General features: G+C 39.6%; 1 protein-coding gene across 31 annotated transcripts in view; it reads left to right on the top strand.

Annotated features, from left to right (window-relative positions):
• Positions 1-17,261, top strand: part of SLMAP (sarcolemma associated protein) — an 88,562-nt gene that overhangs the window by 24,633 nt on the left and 46,668 nt on the right. For 16 of the 31 annotated variants that reach the window (XM_027794445.2, XM_027794428.2, XM_027794424.2 and 13 more), the window contains exon 2: positions 12,274-12,427. In XM_027794445.2, the coding sequence (XP_027650246.2) occupies positions 12,274-12,427 (154 nt within the window). The remainder of the gene's footprint in view (positions 1-12,273; positions 12,428-17,261) is intronic. The other 15 variants (XM_013303620.3, XM_005230018.4, XM_055804603.1 and 12 more) reach the window with 1 other exon arrangement.

Raw genomic sequence — 17,261 nt, 5'->3', positions numbered from 1 at the left:
AGTGCAGGAGGCAGGAGGGGCTCCAGGCACTGGAGCAGGGACTCCCCAGCAGCCCCTGGTGAAGCCCATGGTGGGGCAGGCTGTGCCCCCGGCCCATGGAGGTCCATGGGGGAGCAGATCCCTGCCTGCAGCCTGGGGAGGGACCCACACCAGAGCAGGGGGTGCCAAAGTGGGCTGTGAGCTGTGGGAAGCCTGTGCTGAAGCAGGTTTGCTGGCAGGGCCTGGGACCCTGCGGGGGGCCTGAGGGACGGCACCCCATGGGAGGGACCCACGCCGGAGCAGTTCCTGAGGGACTGCACCCCATGGGAGAGACCCACGCCGGAGCAGTTCCTGAGGGACGGCACCCCATGGGAGGGACCCACGCCGGAGCAGTTCCTGAGGGACGGCACCCCATGGGAGGGACCCACGCCGGAGCAGTTCCTGAGGGACGGCACCCCATGGGAGGGACCCCACACTGGAGCAGGGGAAGCGTGTGATGAGGAAGGAGTGGCAGAAACGACCTGTGGTGGACTGACCATAACCCCATCCCCTGTATCCCTGCACCGCTGGCAGGGAGCAAGTCGAGAAACAGGGAGTGAAGTTGCGCCCGGGAGGGAGGGGTGAGGGGAAGGTGTTTTTAAGTTTTGATTATTTTTAGCTCTTATTAACCTACTCTGATTTGAATGGTAATAAATTAAACTAATTTCCCCAAGTCAGGTCTGTGTTGCGTGTGACCGTAACAGCCGAGTGATCTCCCTGCCCTTACCTCGACCCATGAGCCTCTCCTTGTATTTTTTCTCCTCCGTGGTGTTGAGGAGGGGAGTGATAGAGTGGCTTGAGTGGGCACCTGGCATTCAGCCAGGATAGAACCACCACGTATCTCACTACGGGCATCCTACAAATACAGTCTTTGGGACTTTGTACGCCTCAAGGTAATGTTTGCTTTCCTTATTGCAAAGTTGGAGTATGCCATGTTGCCAAGCTGTCATTAGATTTCTTACAGTAAACAATAGTATTTAGCTTTCAGTCTAGTTTTGGAGGAAAGTATTCATGTAAGGGCACAAGGATTGAAGAGTATTTCAGCAGTATTTCACACTTAGAAGTTGTAATCTTAAGTGATTATCCTGAAGAAGCCTGGATTTCTGGGTAATGGCGTATTAAGGAATTTTGTTTCATTTTAAAGCCATATTAAGTTGCACTATATTTCTGTAATTGATTAATACAGAGAACACAGTAACATTAAGCAAAACCTCAGAAAGTCACCTTGTCCCTATGTTTTCCTCAGGGTAAGTGTTTGATGTGGTGATAGAAGTTGCTGTAAGTTATACAAAGCAATTGCTGGTATCATGCTGATATGTGATACATAGCCTCTTGTTACGCAAGACATTTATACAGCTGAGCTTCCTTAATGAAATAGAGCAGAACAACTTCTTTGCAACAAGTACAATATCCTTCTAGAAACCTGTTTTTTAGCTAGTTTTCACTGGGTTTATGGCTCCATTGTGCTAATAAGTTTTTAATATGGAGCAAGAAAGTTTATTTCAAAGTCTCTATGTTATGTAAGATAGTAATCTATGACAACAGTAATACAAAATAATGCTCTTCATTATTTTCCTTTTGTATTCTACTGTGTCAATTTCAGCATCTTGGGACCATACGTAATCATTTCTTAGGAATCTTTCCCTTGATTGCACTTTATTGTTAATATATTTTAGCTTAGTACTTAAAGCAGCAATGTACCTTAGAAATCTCTCAGCATCTTCAGGATGAGAATTTCACATAAAATTAAAATTGCACTTGAGAGAATTTTTGTGTAGGCTGACAATTCAAACAATTTTTTTGTTTTCCTCAAGAAAATTGTGTATAATTAGTACTGAGTTGAGGAATTCTTTTTTTTGAAGGAAACTTTTCTACTTTGTCTATATTTTGTATATTCTAGGCATAATGGAGTTGCATCTCCTCTTCTGTTAATGCCCTTAATCTGTTTTGTGTTTTACATACAACAGGAAGTTTTAAAGTATGGCATATGTGAGAGACAGACTTTGATTCATCTGTGAAGAGAATAAATAGGAATTTTTTCTAGCTGTCCTGAAAACATCCAGCATTTGTAGCAGAAGGCTGGTTTTCAGGAATTCTTGTGAACTGTGAGGACCACAGTTAAGTAAAAGAGATACTCTAACAAGTACTAATTAGTAACTATGGTGACAGATGTCTCACTATAGCAAGTCAGTCAACTATATATAAACCAAATTACTTATAAATTAGAATTCTTCCTCTAGATCTCTTCGCAAAAATAGCCTTTTGCATCAAAACTAGTGACACTGATGTCAAGAGGTATCTATTTTTGTATGGTGTTGTCACATTCTGTGGTAAAACATTTTTATCTTGAGGTTTTTGGGGAGTATCTTGTCATCCTGCTCCTTTTGACAGCGAATGCATTCATGGATTGTTTGAATGATCTGGAGATAGATCAATGTTCACAAGTAACTTTTACCTTTTTTAACTATTTTATTCCACACCTTCCATTTAGCAGAGGAAATTTTATTCAGTAAGAGGAATGAATATTGTGTACTGTGCCTAGGATTGCTTCAGGTCACATCCTCCAGCGTGAATCTTTTACGTGAATGCACTTACCACAGAATTTTGTGGAATTAGGTGTTACTGCATAATAGAAGATGATCAAGACTTGTTCTTCAGTGACGAGGCATTTTACTGCATTTTGCAACTATGGAATGTGATTATTGGGAGGAGTTAACTTCACAACAGTCACGTTGCAAATTGTTGTTTCTAGAAAAAACAGAGTTTGCAGTTACTTGTGTGCTACCAGGTCTGCCAGAGAACGATGAGGGCAAATAGGTTGGCAAGAGGAACCAACCTTTCTGCTAACATTTCTGTTCATGTTGGTTGGTTCCAAGTTGTTTTTTTTTTAAAGAAGAGACAGTACTTGGGCACTTTTTGTGCAAAGTTTAGGTGAGTGTACAATCATAGTAAAAGCACTCTTTTTGGTATTGCTACTACTTTAATATTGGTATCCTATGATGATCATCTCATATGAAATACTTTTTTCATTATAAACTACTGTCACCATAGTAGTACTGTATTTTTTCCAGAGGTGGTGGTGATCTAGGTGTTTGAAGTGTTGATAGTTCCTTTTAGAGATAAAGTAAATAAAAGAAAACTGAAAGTGGATTAAGGATGTTCGTACAGTTTTGTGCTAACCATTGGGGTGTTGAGGGTTACAGGAATTGTAATGCAGTTTATTTACTAATATTTTATGAGAGCAAAGGTGCTGCAGAGGTCATCATAGTTTTCTGAATTTACTCCACCTTAAGACTGCTGTCTCCTAATAAAGAGAACTCCAGATTCTGCTTGTGAAATGTGCTTTAAGGTCTTAAAATCCTGACATATAGCAATTGATAAAAATCAAATGGTTGACGTTGTACATACAGCCTGCTCTCTGCCATTCTCTTCTTGAATGCTGCTGTGGGGTTCATGAGTATAAGCTTAGGAACCAGCTTCTAAAGTATGCTCATTTTTAGCCCAGGTCATTGTTATATACCAACCAAATTAAGCAAACTGAAAATGACAGGAATTCTGAAACCATGCTGAGTTGTTCGGCTGCCCCTGCCATCGAGCCAGCTTTGCTGCTTTCTGTGATGGGTAAGGAGCGGATAACTGTGACGGTCGTGGGTTCAGTTGCCTTGTTTCTTCTATCAGTTACCACATGAGAGTTGAAGATCCCATTCTTGAATGGTATAGTGATTGTGAAAGATGTGTGGGATTATGGTTTGAAGCTGAGGGCACCAATGCATAATTACCGCAAACTTTTGGAAACAAGCGGTAGAGATCTTCATCCTCAGTCCTTTATGTATATATGCACAAACTTTACATTGTGAGCATAGGTCTTTGCTTTTGTTTTAAAATAAAGAACTTGGATTGTGGTATAGCTTGAGGTCCTAAACTTTTAGCCATCTTCTGCCAATCTCTTTAATATTAATTACTTCGAAAAATGCAGCAATACTGCTCAAGAATTTTATTTGATAATAAATAGCCAAAACCATTTAAATGGAATGTTTTTAAGCTCCACATAGCTAGTTCTAAAACTGAATAATTAAAAAGTACTGCTTAATCTTTTTAGTAGCCTTTCTGTTAATAATGATCACTTCCTAAAGCAAATTTTAAAAAATACATCCTTTTAAAGTACATCTGACATCCTGTTTCTGAGTTTTTCTTGCTGTAGATTATGTGCATAACTGCAAATATTAAAAAAAACAGTATAGAGCTATTAACTGATAGTAACCTTGATTTCTGAGCTTTTCATCTTCAGACCGGTAAGTTCAATTACAACTACTAAGAAATGTGGTGGCGTTTGAATAGTGTTTTAGAAGGTAAATGCTTTTGCCTAACGGACACAACAGGTAGGAGGTGGTATTAACTCTTCAAATGTGCTTTCATGTTTTTATTTTTTGTGAATGCCTTTAATATGCCGTAATTTAAAAATTCTGATTCTGTATAAGTGTATCTGTAGAACTCAACAGTTAAAAAAAAGCATTGCAATGTCATATGTCAAAAGAAAGGTCTGTGCTGAAATGTTTGCAGGTACAACACACCTGGAAATGTTTGCTTTGTTTCATTGAGGAAGGTGATGTTTTGCTGCTGAGGAACTCACTAGAGCTCACAGGTTGTAGGCAAATGCATGTTTTATGCACAGTTTAAGCTGCTAGTGCCTCTTGGTGTTCAGCATTGCCCCTCTACTGAAGGTGGTTTCCCCTTTTCCCAACAAATCCAACCCATTATACCTTCACTGTCATAGCCCCCGTGCCCTTTTCAGGCAAAGTCTGCTGACCTAGCTCAGACAAAAGTTAAGCTGAATGACAGGGCCTGGAGTGAGTTTCAAAGAACTATCAGGACGTGGCAAGCAGCAGGGGGATTAATACGTTACAGCACTTCAAATACAACCAGAAAAGGCTGAGCGCTGTTTATACCCAGACTCAGTTACGCTGGCACAAAATTACTGCCACAGTTTATTTTGCTTGACAACAGGTACGAGCAGCCGGCAGGGTTGTCCTGGCAGTACAGTCAACAAAACTTCAAGGTGTAAACAGACACAGAACAACTTGGGCAGTCGAAGAGCATATTCTCTGCTGTCCTCTGCCTCTTGGAGTTACTGGCAGGTTTGGAATGATAGCACTGAATTCCTGGGGGTGGCTGAGGATTTTAACCTTTTTCATCTGAGTAGCTGGATTGACATCAGGCTTACACTTTCAGTTGAAAACTTAGGATGAATGTTTTTTGTCCAGTGCTATATCAAAGAAAGTTACTGTTTTCAGTTGGTTTTTTTTTTTTTTATTGCATAGAAATCGTTCATTATTTTCCAGGGAAGTTACTGAAAACTACTAGCAAGGTGTGCTTCTCTGGGGCCTTCAGTACTTAGGGTCCCTGAATAGCCAGCTGCTACTCCTTCAGTCTGTTCAATCGGACTGGAAAATCCTTTTCTTCACAGCTGGTCACTTTTAGTTTGATAGCGTGTGCCTGCCTCAGGTAGCTAGAATAATTTTTTAAAATGAGATTTGCTAAGAACTTAAAAGTTAATACAGTAGTTTTGTTCCTGAGTTGAAGGAGCTGGAGTTTAGTAAACAAAGAGCTATTAGATCCATGTGTTTAAGAAATATAAAACTAAATAGAAAAGCAGTTTTGTTTGATGTACCCCACCCTGTGAATTATGCTTGCTTATGGAGACAAATACTTCTACTTCCTTGATAGGTGGGTGGAGTTAGGCAAGTGAGAGGAAAGGAATTTAGCATGTGCCTAAGCAGACCAGAATGAGGAACTCAATCAGCTGGATCTGGAGATAATTTAGCATCTGACCTTCTCTATCCTACAGCCAAAGGACCAACCTGGAATTCAGTATGGCTTGCACAGTGTACTCTGCTAGCAGAAGTGCTGCCCCCAGAATGAGAAAATAGTCTTAGTATTTCAAGGAAGACAAAATGATCTTTTAATAGTATGGGAGAAAAAGCTTTCTGGCAGCTGTGTAATAGATGTTGTCGATATTGGTTTTGACCCAGTTATGTATTGTTTTGAAATCTTTGTGCACAATTCAGATTGTGCAAAGCCAATGTACTTCACCTCCTAGTAGGATACTCAGTGTGAAACAAGTAAACACAGTTGTGCTACTAGTGTTGTCTCACAGAGTTTGTTACCCAGTGTGCAAAGAGCCAATCTCACACACAAAGCTGAGTTGCCATTTATTGCAAGTCTGTGCAGAGATGGGTGCTAGGTTGTAAATCCACAAAGCCAGCACACCTCTTAACACATAGTAAAACGTTTTATACACTTTGAGCAATTGTTTACAATTACTTTAGTCACACTAAATTCTCACTGGTTCCTACTAGCCCTGTCTCTATTTAAAGGTACAGCATATTTTTTTCCCCTACCATGCATGTTCTGTAAGGAGGGGGTTTTGTTAGTAGGGGGCTTTCTTTGTTCGAGGGCGGATCTTTTAGTGTGCTAATTACAATAGTTCACTTACAGTTCAAGTAATTTTGTTTGGACTCATTAACCATTTGGTTCTCCTTGAGCTTATCTTGTTATGCCCCAGCTTGACATAATTCTGGTATCTGTTCCTTCTCCCAAGGCCTTGTTTTGTTATACTATTAGAAACATTCTCTGTTTTTCAAATCCTTTCTTGTTTTTCATTATAGATATTTTACATACTTTGTCTAAATTTCAAGTTAAATAACAGACTGGCCTTCTTTTTATCACATATCTGCGAGCTGGTCGACTGTACTGCTCAGTCCAGTTTTGAACTGAAGCATTACGCTAAGGCAGGCAATCCAATTTCTAGATCCCTGTTTACTTGCTGCATTTGAGTATTAGCTTTAGTACTCAGGGGGTGCATTTGTAATGCCAGCATTAATTGTTCAATGATTGATCCTGTAGTTTGTAGCATGAGTAGGGGAAGAATCTGTCGTAGTAACTGCAACATTTTATGGCTTAACTGCTCTAGCTGACAGCCTTGCTGCTTCTTTGTGGCAGCAAACATGGCAAAAATGAAGCTGTCACTCCCTGGTGGCTATAGTTCAGAATTTGACAAATTAATTTAAATCTTCCTGGTTTAAACTAATGCCTCAAAGACTGTATAACAGGTCTGTGAAGCACATGGAAGTTCTGTATACTTTTTTAACACAGGAAGTAAGATATGAGAAAAAGAGTAGTAAACTAGGAGGTCCTGAAATTTGGATTCTCTTTCTAGAGTTGTCTAAGCAGTGAAAATATATTGAATTAATAAAATATATTAATGATAGACTTTATGTAAAAGGCAGTGGCCTACATTATTATTTAATTCATTTAATAATTCAGGTGTGGAATAAGGCTGAAATACGTGTGATTATATGCTGTGATCTTTCTGCATTTTTAAATGTAGAATTTGTTCCTCTTCATGCAGTGAATCTCGCATCTCTGCAGACAAACTGTCTCAATTCTCCAGTAATTCTCTGCACTGTAATTCTCAGCATAATTGTTCTGAACTGCAGTTTCAAGCTGGGTTAGATGGAGTAGCAGTAATGTGCTCTTAAAATGGAAAAGGATGGCTATACATAGTGATAGCAAATGTTACGTGAGTCTGTCTTGATTGCCATTCTTGATTTACTGCCTTATTGCAGTACTGGTAAAGCTCTGCTGTAGAAGAGACTTGAGGTTCTTTCTGTTTATTTTATTGTACTTGGGGTATTTAGGTCATAAGTTTTTGAAAAAACACTTATTTTAATGCTCAGTAACTCATTAATAGAGCACTTAATCTTTAAACATTGGTTTTTCAGTTGTCCTGTGTCTGGAGCACTTATTTTCCCTCTTTACCTTGTACCTTTTTATGAACAGTTATACAACAGAAAGATCTCTGGCATCTTTGGCTTTTGAGTGTCTGTGTAATTGATTATGAAGCATTGCTGTTATTTTGAGATTAACATTTTAGCTTTCTCAGAACAAAATTAAAACCTAGCAATTTAAACGTTAATTTTTGATGATGCATTTGTCTACACTTTAGGCTAATTCTAGAACTTCATGTTAAATTTCTAGTTTGAGCCTCAGTAAAATAATGCAGCGTATTGATAAAAATGCTGTATAGCATAAAGATGAAAAAAATGCAGTGCTAAAAGCAAGTCTTGTAGTAAGGTATTAAAGCAAAAGCTTGGCAGTTTTTTTGTTCTACCATTGTGTTGTAATTACTGAAAAAGCGTGCTACTTTCTTTTCAAGATTTTCTGTGCATCTCTGAGTCCATCCTTGTCTTCTCTTAAGGTCCTTCAGAAGTGATGCATCCTATGTCAGGACTGCGTATGGCTTGGGAAACAAAGCACTTTCTCACTTGTCAGGCTAAGGAAGGAGTTCTCTTCAGCCTATCTCTTGGAAGATGTTACAGTAGAAATCCTTAAAGCAGAACTTTTTGGTTGTTAAATGTTTTTATTTCTTTGAAGAAAAGAGTCTACCTATATTTCGTAGGTAAAGTTAAAATCTGTCCTGCTGGAGCGTAGCAATTTTGCAGCTTCCTAACATCAGCTAGGATTTGTGTATTGTATGTGCGCAAATGTAATGTGTTATACTCTGGGATCTCTGTGGAAGAATTTTTCTGTTTCACTAACCAGGAATTTGTTACAGGGGGAAAAATTATAGTGGTATCTAACTGCATAAAAATAAAATGTAGACTGTGATTTAGCAAGTTGTTGGTACTCTTCTGAGTTACTGACCTGGAAACCAATGGAACTTAAGTGGAATGAGACTTTTATATACCACAGGTCAGAGCAGAGGAGGTACTTTTGTTCAGTTTTATTCAGTTTGCAAAACTGAGTAGTAACTTGAAATATAATAAATACTAAATGTATAAAATTAATACATAATTCCATGCAAAGCATGGAAACAACAATTGGCAATTTTTTATTGGAACTTCTTTAATGCAGTTGCTAAAGAAGATCAACTGTACTGGAGAAATTTGAATGCACTGATGAGCCACAAGTTTTACTATAGAATAAAGTCCCCGTAAATTTTGTGGAAGCAGCATGTAGGATATCTGCAGTTAACTGAGTTTATTAACGATGTATAAAAGAGAGAATGTAAGCAATCACGAGAACATAAGTTGCTAAGGAAGAAATATGGACTAGGATTTCTTTTTCTGTCTGAGAAGGTGTTATGATACTGCAGAGTAAGTTTCTTAAATAGCTGCATGTTACCTTGTATTTTAAGAAAGAGGGGAAACTACCATTTGAACCATGCATCTAGTTACCTGAATTAAGGATGTGGTAGTTCTTTAACAGTCCTCTAAAGCTGAGTTGCTTTGAATGAGCAATGAGCTCACCGAAAAGCATGAGCTACCATCTCTGCTTTAAACTGGAGTAGTTAATATAACGCACAAAAGGGCTGGGACTTTAGTTTGATCTGAAGAGAGGTGTGAATTATAAAAGCAAGTATAATTAGGTCAGTATATGCTGCCCTTCTTTCTGGCAGTACCAGCTTAAGCACCACCTCATATAACTCCCATCAACATGCATCAACTCTCAAAACTGGTTTGCAGTGACTAAACAAATGCCTGAGCCAGTTACACTAAAGAGGTGGTGGCGCAACTCAGCAACGAGCACCGGGGAAGGGAAGGATTTGTATTTCTCTTAAAGCTGGCACTGCTGCTGGAGTTTGTTCGTTTGTGCTGGAAAAGAACAAATGGTGCTAGTTTCGCAGAAGGCACTGTATTACATAGCTGCTGTGTGAAATGTGGTGTTTTGGGAATCGGAGAACCCACCAAGGATACTCTGTAATTAATAGTATATTAAATACCAGTATATGCCTTAGTTTCATGGCTTGCACTTGATTTTGTTTTTTAAAGATAACTTCTAGTAATGATACAAACGCGATGGAGGGATTGACCTTTGAGAAGGATCACTTGAACTAATGAAAACTAGTATGGAATTAACATTTGAATTTGCTACGTGAAAGGGACCAGCTCTGTGGGTTTCCTGAGCAAGTGCTACATTAAAGATAACTGAATCCTTTTTACTAAGTCTTGAAGTCGGTGCATTTCTCCTTAGACATCATCTTATTAACATGCTGCTAGTAATACTTACTTCTTTACTAGATACAGGAAGAAGAGTATTTTCATTCTGTTTGTAAAGACTTTGAGCACCACTTTTCTAAAATTTACGTAATGAAATTCAGTGGCATGGAGTTAAATGGACAGCAGGTTAATAATAAATGTTATGTGTATTTTCTGTGGCCATTTGTTTACAAATTATTTTTGCAGTATTAATTTTGTCTGCTGATATTTTATAAGTTTTGTGTTGCTGATGCTCTGTTGCACTTCCTGTTCTGTGGTCACTCTCCTGTATTTCCTTGTGCTGTCTCATCTGTGCCCCATCTGCAGATTCTGCAGAAGTGTGTTTACGAGGGGCGGTGATTAATCAAAAGGTAGAGGTATAAAAGGCAGATATTATGCATAGGAAAGAAAAGGGTGGGGAAAAGCAAATAAGCACAAGTAGGTTTGTTTCTCCTTGCCTGTGACTCTTTTTCACAGCAGAAGAATTTTCAAATGGAGCAGAAAGCCAACTGGAAACAAACAGGAAGTAAAGAAAACAATTATCGCTGCACTGAACCATGAGAGGGTTGGGTACTTTCAGATTAGCAACTAACAAGCTAATTAATTTGATTTGCGTTTGAACTTACGACTTCTATAAAAGCTATATTATATACTATAGTGTTTCATAACGTATAGATTATTATTTAGGTAGGGTGGGTCTGATTGTTAATGCAATGAATGCAGCCCTAATTTCTTGATCTATGCATAACTTGTGTTTACCTTCATCTTCATGAACATAGGACTGATTAGTATTTTCTTTTTCTTCAATTTAAGATCAAAGGCATATCTGTTGAGGAAAAAAAATCTTTCATGTACTGTTTTTCATTCTGTCATTTCATACCCCTAGCTGAGCTTCCCTGTGCTGGCATTCCCCTTGATTACAGTATTGAGTCCCATCTTCTGGATGCCGTGGCGTTTAAGCTTTCAGGTTTGGGGCACTGCTTTGTGCTACTCAGGATGAACATGCAAGATGCATATCATATGCTTGGTGTCATTTTCCAGTCTGAGGTCTGAAAAGCCCTGGTGCTGGTCTCTTGCTCCATTTTAAACCCATGTTTTTCCCTTGACACTATGATTTTGAGCTATATGTAATTGTTTTTTGAGGAGTGTGATAATAGAGGCAAATAAAAGTATGGGAAAATTTGCATGGAATCCTGAAAAAAATTGTCAGTTGCTTTTATAAGAAAAGCATGGGAATACAATAATTTTTCTGAAGGCAACATCTCTGCTCCGGCCTTATGCTTGCTTTGGGACTTGATGAGATTTTTCACGAGTGCAGGAAGCCAGGGATTTTTGCCATCCTAATCAGGTTCCTGTAATAACTATTGTAATCTTGAACTACTGAAAGTGACTCATTTCAGTAGTTACACCTGGCTGGTTAGTAACATTCCAGTCCCTTCTTTCATGCTGTCTGCTGATCAGGTCTTACCCAGTGACTGTGGTCTTCTGCCAGGTGATTCACTTGTAACCTCTTCTCAGATGCAGCACTTGTGACTAGAAAAGTCTTGTGTCAAGTAGTTTCAGATTCAGTAAGTTGCTATTAAAATTTAATTAACTCTACAAATGTATATTTACCGAGGTACTTGATGGTGTAGCAACCTTGAGATTAACTTAATGGTGTGAACTAGTATTGCTGATAGGTAAAAGCATGCTATTATTTTCCCACCCCCTTAATTACACTGTGGTCTTCTATTACAATTCCTGAATTCTGTCTTCTGCCAAAGCTTTTCTTTGTGCCCTCAATGCTAGTCTTCCCTACAACATATTTCTGTCATGGAACATTGGAACCTTAAATGATGAGCAGTTAAAATGTTTGTATGTTGACCAACATAAGTGCAGATTCTTACATATGTGTGGCAAAAGGTGTTGTTACTAACAATGTCTGATCCTTTCCATGCAGGCAGTTGGTTAAGTACAGTTTGTGGCAATTCCTTGCATAGTGCATGTGGTAGAATTCAAGCACATATGAAACTACTAAAAATAAAATAAAATTATTCTTCATAATGTGAAGGTGTAGTGTCCTAAGGAGGGTGTTTTGAGTTTGATACATCTGTCTTTTTGCACATGAAGAGGTCAAGCTATATTTCATAGCAAATACAATTTTAATTGGAGCTTATGTTTCATAATACTTGTTTTGTTGTTTCCAGATACTTTACTATTTTGTTTTCTTCTTTTACAGTTCTATCTTCAAGACACTAAAAGTAGTAATGGTACCTTTATTAATAGTCAGAGATTGAGTAGAGGATCTGAGGAAAGCCCACCATGTGAAATTATGTCAGGTGACATCATCCAGTTTGGTGTAGATGTGACGGAGAACACGCGGAAAGGTAAGGGTATGGATCTTTTTTTTTTCCCAAAAAATATATTTAGAACATCTTACTACAATCTAATCTTTGAGAATAAATGGTATTTCTGTTGTAAGCAGATAGGTTACTTTTTGCTTTGTTTTGTTGCTACCTCTTCCCTCCTTCGCACTGGCAGCAAGTCCTGCAGCCACATGGTAAACTGGACCAAGAAACTTACCTGCTGAAAACATGGACTCTATTTCACCCCCCAGCTAGAATTTGACTGGGTTTCTTCCACGGCCCACCTTCTTCTGTGGCCGTATGGGTGCTAGTATGTGTGGTGGAAATGCGGATCCAGAAAAGGAGGCTCAACTGGGACCACATGTTTAGCTCTTGCCTCACTTAAGTTGACCTACAGCAATATTAAAAGCGCAGCATGGGCATGTGTGTGCTGTGCTGTGTTGGGCTTTTTTGTGTTTTTTAGTTTTATTTTATTTTTGTAACTACCTTTCTTTCAAGCCTGTGAACCCAAAAGTTTCAGCTAATAATGTGGCAGAAGTATAAAACTGCATTTCTTGATAAAGTACTTAGCGTTAGTTTGAAACAGGCTAATTTAATTCTTGTCAAGATACATACTTTTTCTTTCAGTGACTGCTACTAATTTGGATTTCTGCAGGCACTTAAAAATGAGGATAGAAAAACATTGCTAGCTGAAAAATGAGGTGATAAAATTTTTGTTTGGTTTGGTTTTCTTGCGGTCCTCTTGCCAGTATGCACGCTCAGGGGATCTTGTATTACAGTAATAGCTATATATCTGGTAATCAATAAAAATGCAGCCTCAGTCTCTTTTTCTTTTGCATTTATGTATAGTGTTTCAGGAGCCATTTCTTTCTCTTTCTGAAGTCTGGTCTGTATGTGAATTATTAGATTGTAGTCAATATTGTCAAGACTTCTTAAAGTTATTTAATGGGTCTGTTATTTTCTGTAAGCATCAAACCTCTGGCTGTGTTCTAAAGAATCCTAATCCAGTAACATGTGAATTTGGCAATAAAATGGCAGAACTGCCATCACTCCTCATCTGCTACATTTCTGAACAAGACCTTCATAGACCTTATCACTAGAGAGGTGTATTAGGAAAGAATAAAATGGAAGAATAATATTAAATATAAATGCTGGTGGTAGTTCTTTTTTAAAAAAACCAAAAACAACAACAAAAAGCCCCACACGAACAAAACCCCCAAACACACACACTACCCCAAGCCACCTCTCCCAAACCCCAACAAACCAACCCATAGTACAATGGTAGAGTTTTTAAAGGGCATTAAGTGAACAAAACGAAAAGATGAAGCTTGCTCATGAATTCTGTCTGTCTTCAGCCAGGTAGGTTATAGTTCTCAAAGTCTGAAGTATCAGAGGAAGGTTAAGGAATACATCTTTGAAGAAAATAAAGTTGAGAAATGGCAGTGCTGAAGTAGTTTGTCATGGAGAGCTTCTGGAGCTATAGTATTTTCCAGTGATTCATTGTAGTGAACATCAGATGACATTGTTTCACTTTTCTCAAATATGGTGGTGCAAAGATTTACCTCCTGGATGTCTAGTTGGAATTGTAACTTAGGGAGTTACCTAAATTGTGACTTCATATGAAGTGATTGCAAATATTTATGAATGCTAACAGTATACATGGAATAAACCAAAGGAGTACATTGCATCTGATGAACCTGGAACTACTCATTTGATGAGATGCTGTCCTCACTAAAAGCTGAATTCCTTCATGTGTATTTAGACCTAAAGCAATATTTATTTTAAGATTTAGTTGGAAGAAAAATTGGAGTTCACTTGTTTTTATCAGCAATTTTTTGCAGTTAGTTTATGTGAAAGTGTATGGAAAGTTCATCGTAAGCAAATATTTGCTAGGAATTCTTGCCGGTTATTTTTCCCAATGGTTTTATCTTAGTTTTACAAAAATGTGATCTCAGTGACCTGTCATTTGTGTAATGAGTGACCAGGTTGTGCAGCCTTCCTTTTCCTCTTCTTTAGCTTTGAACATAGGAGCTGTGCTCATGTTACTCATGAATGTGTTGAGTTAGCTAACGAGGAAGAGCATGCAAGTTTGCTTTCCTCTCTCTCTCTTCTCCCCCAAGCAATGAATGAAGATTGTATCATCGTGCTGGGGCATGGAACAGCTGCATCACAGTTACGTGTTTAGCCTTGAATGCAATTAGAATGCATATAAACACTTTTTTTTCTCCAGTTCATTTCAGTCATCTTAGATGTTACTGTTAACCTAAATCTAGTAATGAAACAGACATGAAAGTAGTTCTTAAATTAGCAATTGCCTTTAAAAAATTTTTCCATTCTGGTATTTGCATAATGCCTTACTCATACAAGACATTTCAGCATTTTGCGGTGCGTAATTATGAGGTAATGACACGATAGGCAGAATTTACTTGCCATGTAAATTCTGAATTGTGTAAATATTGCTGGAATACACTTACTTTTATTGTTCAGGCTGTGTCTTAGTAAGTCATTTCCTTGCCAATGTGATCTCGATTTGGTTCATTAAAATAGTGGCATATTCAGAATGTGATTTTACACGAGCACCGATCCCTCTGCTTCCTGCTGCAGAGCTGGTCCTGGCCAGGCCCTGGAGAAATTAGAAATGCTCCCAGCCCTCCCGCTTCCTTATTTGTTCTCTTGTTCTATCACTGACACGCACGCAGGCCTGCTTGCTTCCCACTCCTTCGTATGGTGCTTATCCATGAATCATCTCACCCTGCTTTTCCTTGTGGCCTCGTGGTTTATATTCTTGTAGCCGTTCCTGAATTTCCCAGTCGGTGCCAGAGCGTTCCAAGAGCGAACCGGTGCGAACCGGTGCTTTCCCCGCCTGGGGGGGGGGGGGGGGGGGGGGGGGGGGAGCAGCAGGCTCTGGAGCAGGGGTAGATGCTACCAGATGATTTAGTTCAGATACAGTTTATGCATTATTTCCTAGGCAGGTGCGGACTCTCCTGTCCGCAGCCCCTTCCTGTCGCGGGTGTTGGCAGCAGCCAGCGCGGTGCGCCCCGGTGCGTGCAGCTTGTCGGGGGCACACAGCCCCCCACACAGCCCCCCTGGGGGGTGCGGGGCCGGTCCGTAGCCCGGGTGTGGCGATTGCCACGGCCGCTGTTACCGCGCTGACAAGCCAAGATGAGAACGTGCCACCTGCGAGCCGCCCGTGCCACACGAACATTCAGACCAAACCTCTTTCTTTATTCCTGGGGGTTTTTTATGCTCCTTTGCAGCATAAACCAGGGTTCGGGGCAACTCTGGGTGGTTTTTTTGGAGCGGTGCAGCGGGTGACAGTTAGGTGTTTCGGGATAATGCGGCGAGTTTGAGGCCGGAGCAGGGCCGGGTACCGCGGGACCCGCTGGAGCGGGCGGGGCCGGGCCGGGGGCGCAGCCGGGCCCCGCGGGCGGCTGCCGGCCGGGGGCGCCCCCTGGCGCCGCGCCCCGGCACTGCAGCGGGGCTGCCAGCCGGGCGCCAGGTGCCGGGGCCGGGGAGGCGGCAGCCCCGGCAGTGCCGTCACCCCCTTGCCAGCCGCCCGGGAGGTGAGTGCGGGGCCAGGGGAGAGGAGGGAATATGTTGTAGCTGGAGAAACGTTTTCTCAATCCCCTTTGTCAACCAGAGATTGCTTGACTATCCTTTTTTTTTTTTTTATTCCCCAAAAGGCATAATACAGACTTGTATTTAAACAGTTGCTGGTATCCTGTCCAGTCATCGCTATAATAATGTTTTATATGTTGCTTTACCTTTCCCTTAGGCTTTCTTATCATTGTTCTTCCAATTATAATGAACTGGTAGCTAAAGGACAGAGCGCAGGGATTTTTTTTTCCTTCTTTAAATTATTTTTATTATATAAATCCATCAAAAAACCTTTTCACAGTCACTGTCTATTCGAGACCCTCTGCAAAATCCCCTTTATCCCTTATTTTTTTACACAAATAAAGCTCCTGCAGCTTTTAAGAGATTTTTTTATTTCCAGTCAGAGTATTGATGGAAAAAACTTCAAAATTATATAACCTCACAGCAGACCTACCTTGATGTATTGCCCAAAGGTAAAGCTGTCTGTTGGTCTTTAATTTCAGATACCCTAATACTTTCTTCTTGAAATCACTTAATTTTCTCTTTATGCCTTAAAGAAAAGATTCTTCATTATGAAAGCTGCGTATTATATGCTAGAGCTAATATTGTTAATGTATTACTCTGTTAATATTTTTGCAAGAACATATTTATGAATTCTGAGGACTTAAGTCTAAAGCCAAAAAAGACACCAAACCCATGGATTAATCTGTTTTGAGAATGAGATCCTGGCTGTTCTTCCCTGGCATGTAAATTTAATACTTCACTGGGTCAGCTTGAAAAAACAAGGTGCTGTAGCCAAAAGGGTACTTCTGCAAGCATTAGCTTTTAGCACTGAACAAAGGTTAAGAACAACTCTCTTCAGTTGGATCATTTCTTCTGTGTTTTTAAATTTTATTGAGGTAGCTTCCTCAAAGGCCTGTCTTGTTTCCCTGGAGTACTACTGGTGTCCTAAAACACCCATTGTCCTTTTTTTCCAAGCCAGATTAACTGTTTTGCTGGTATTAATAACCCTGAAAGTAGAGCAGCTATTTGTCTTTGTATGTTGGTGGGTACTTTAGGTATAGTAGTAGATGACAGATGGCTGTATACTTATTTGTGTCTAGCTTATGGTAGTGATTTGGGAACAACATCTATCTTTCTTTCCGTGTAACTTTAAAGAATTTTTATTTCCCAATTCATAGGACCATACAATACAAAAAACAAACCAAAACAGGTGCAGCTGTCATTTGACTGTTAGCAATGTCATTGAGATGGTATCAGTAAC

This window comes from Falco peregrinus, chromosome 5, assembly GCF_023634155.1.
Source record: "Falco peregrinus isolate bFalPer1 chromosome 5, bFalPer1.pri, whole genome shotgun sequence".
In the NCBI taxonomy this organism is placed as follows: domain Eukaryota; kingdom Metazoa; phylum Chordata; class Aves; order Falconiformes; family Falconidae; genus Falco; species Falco peregrinus.
The sequence above is the reverse complement of the archived record's forward strand: the minus strand, read 5'-3'. Positions and strand labels throughout refer to the sequence as shown.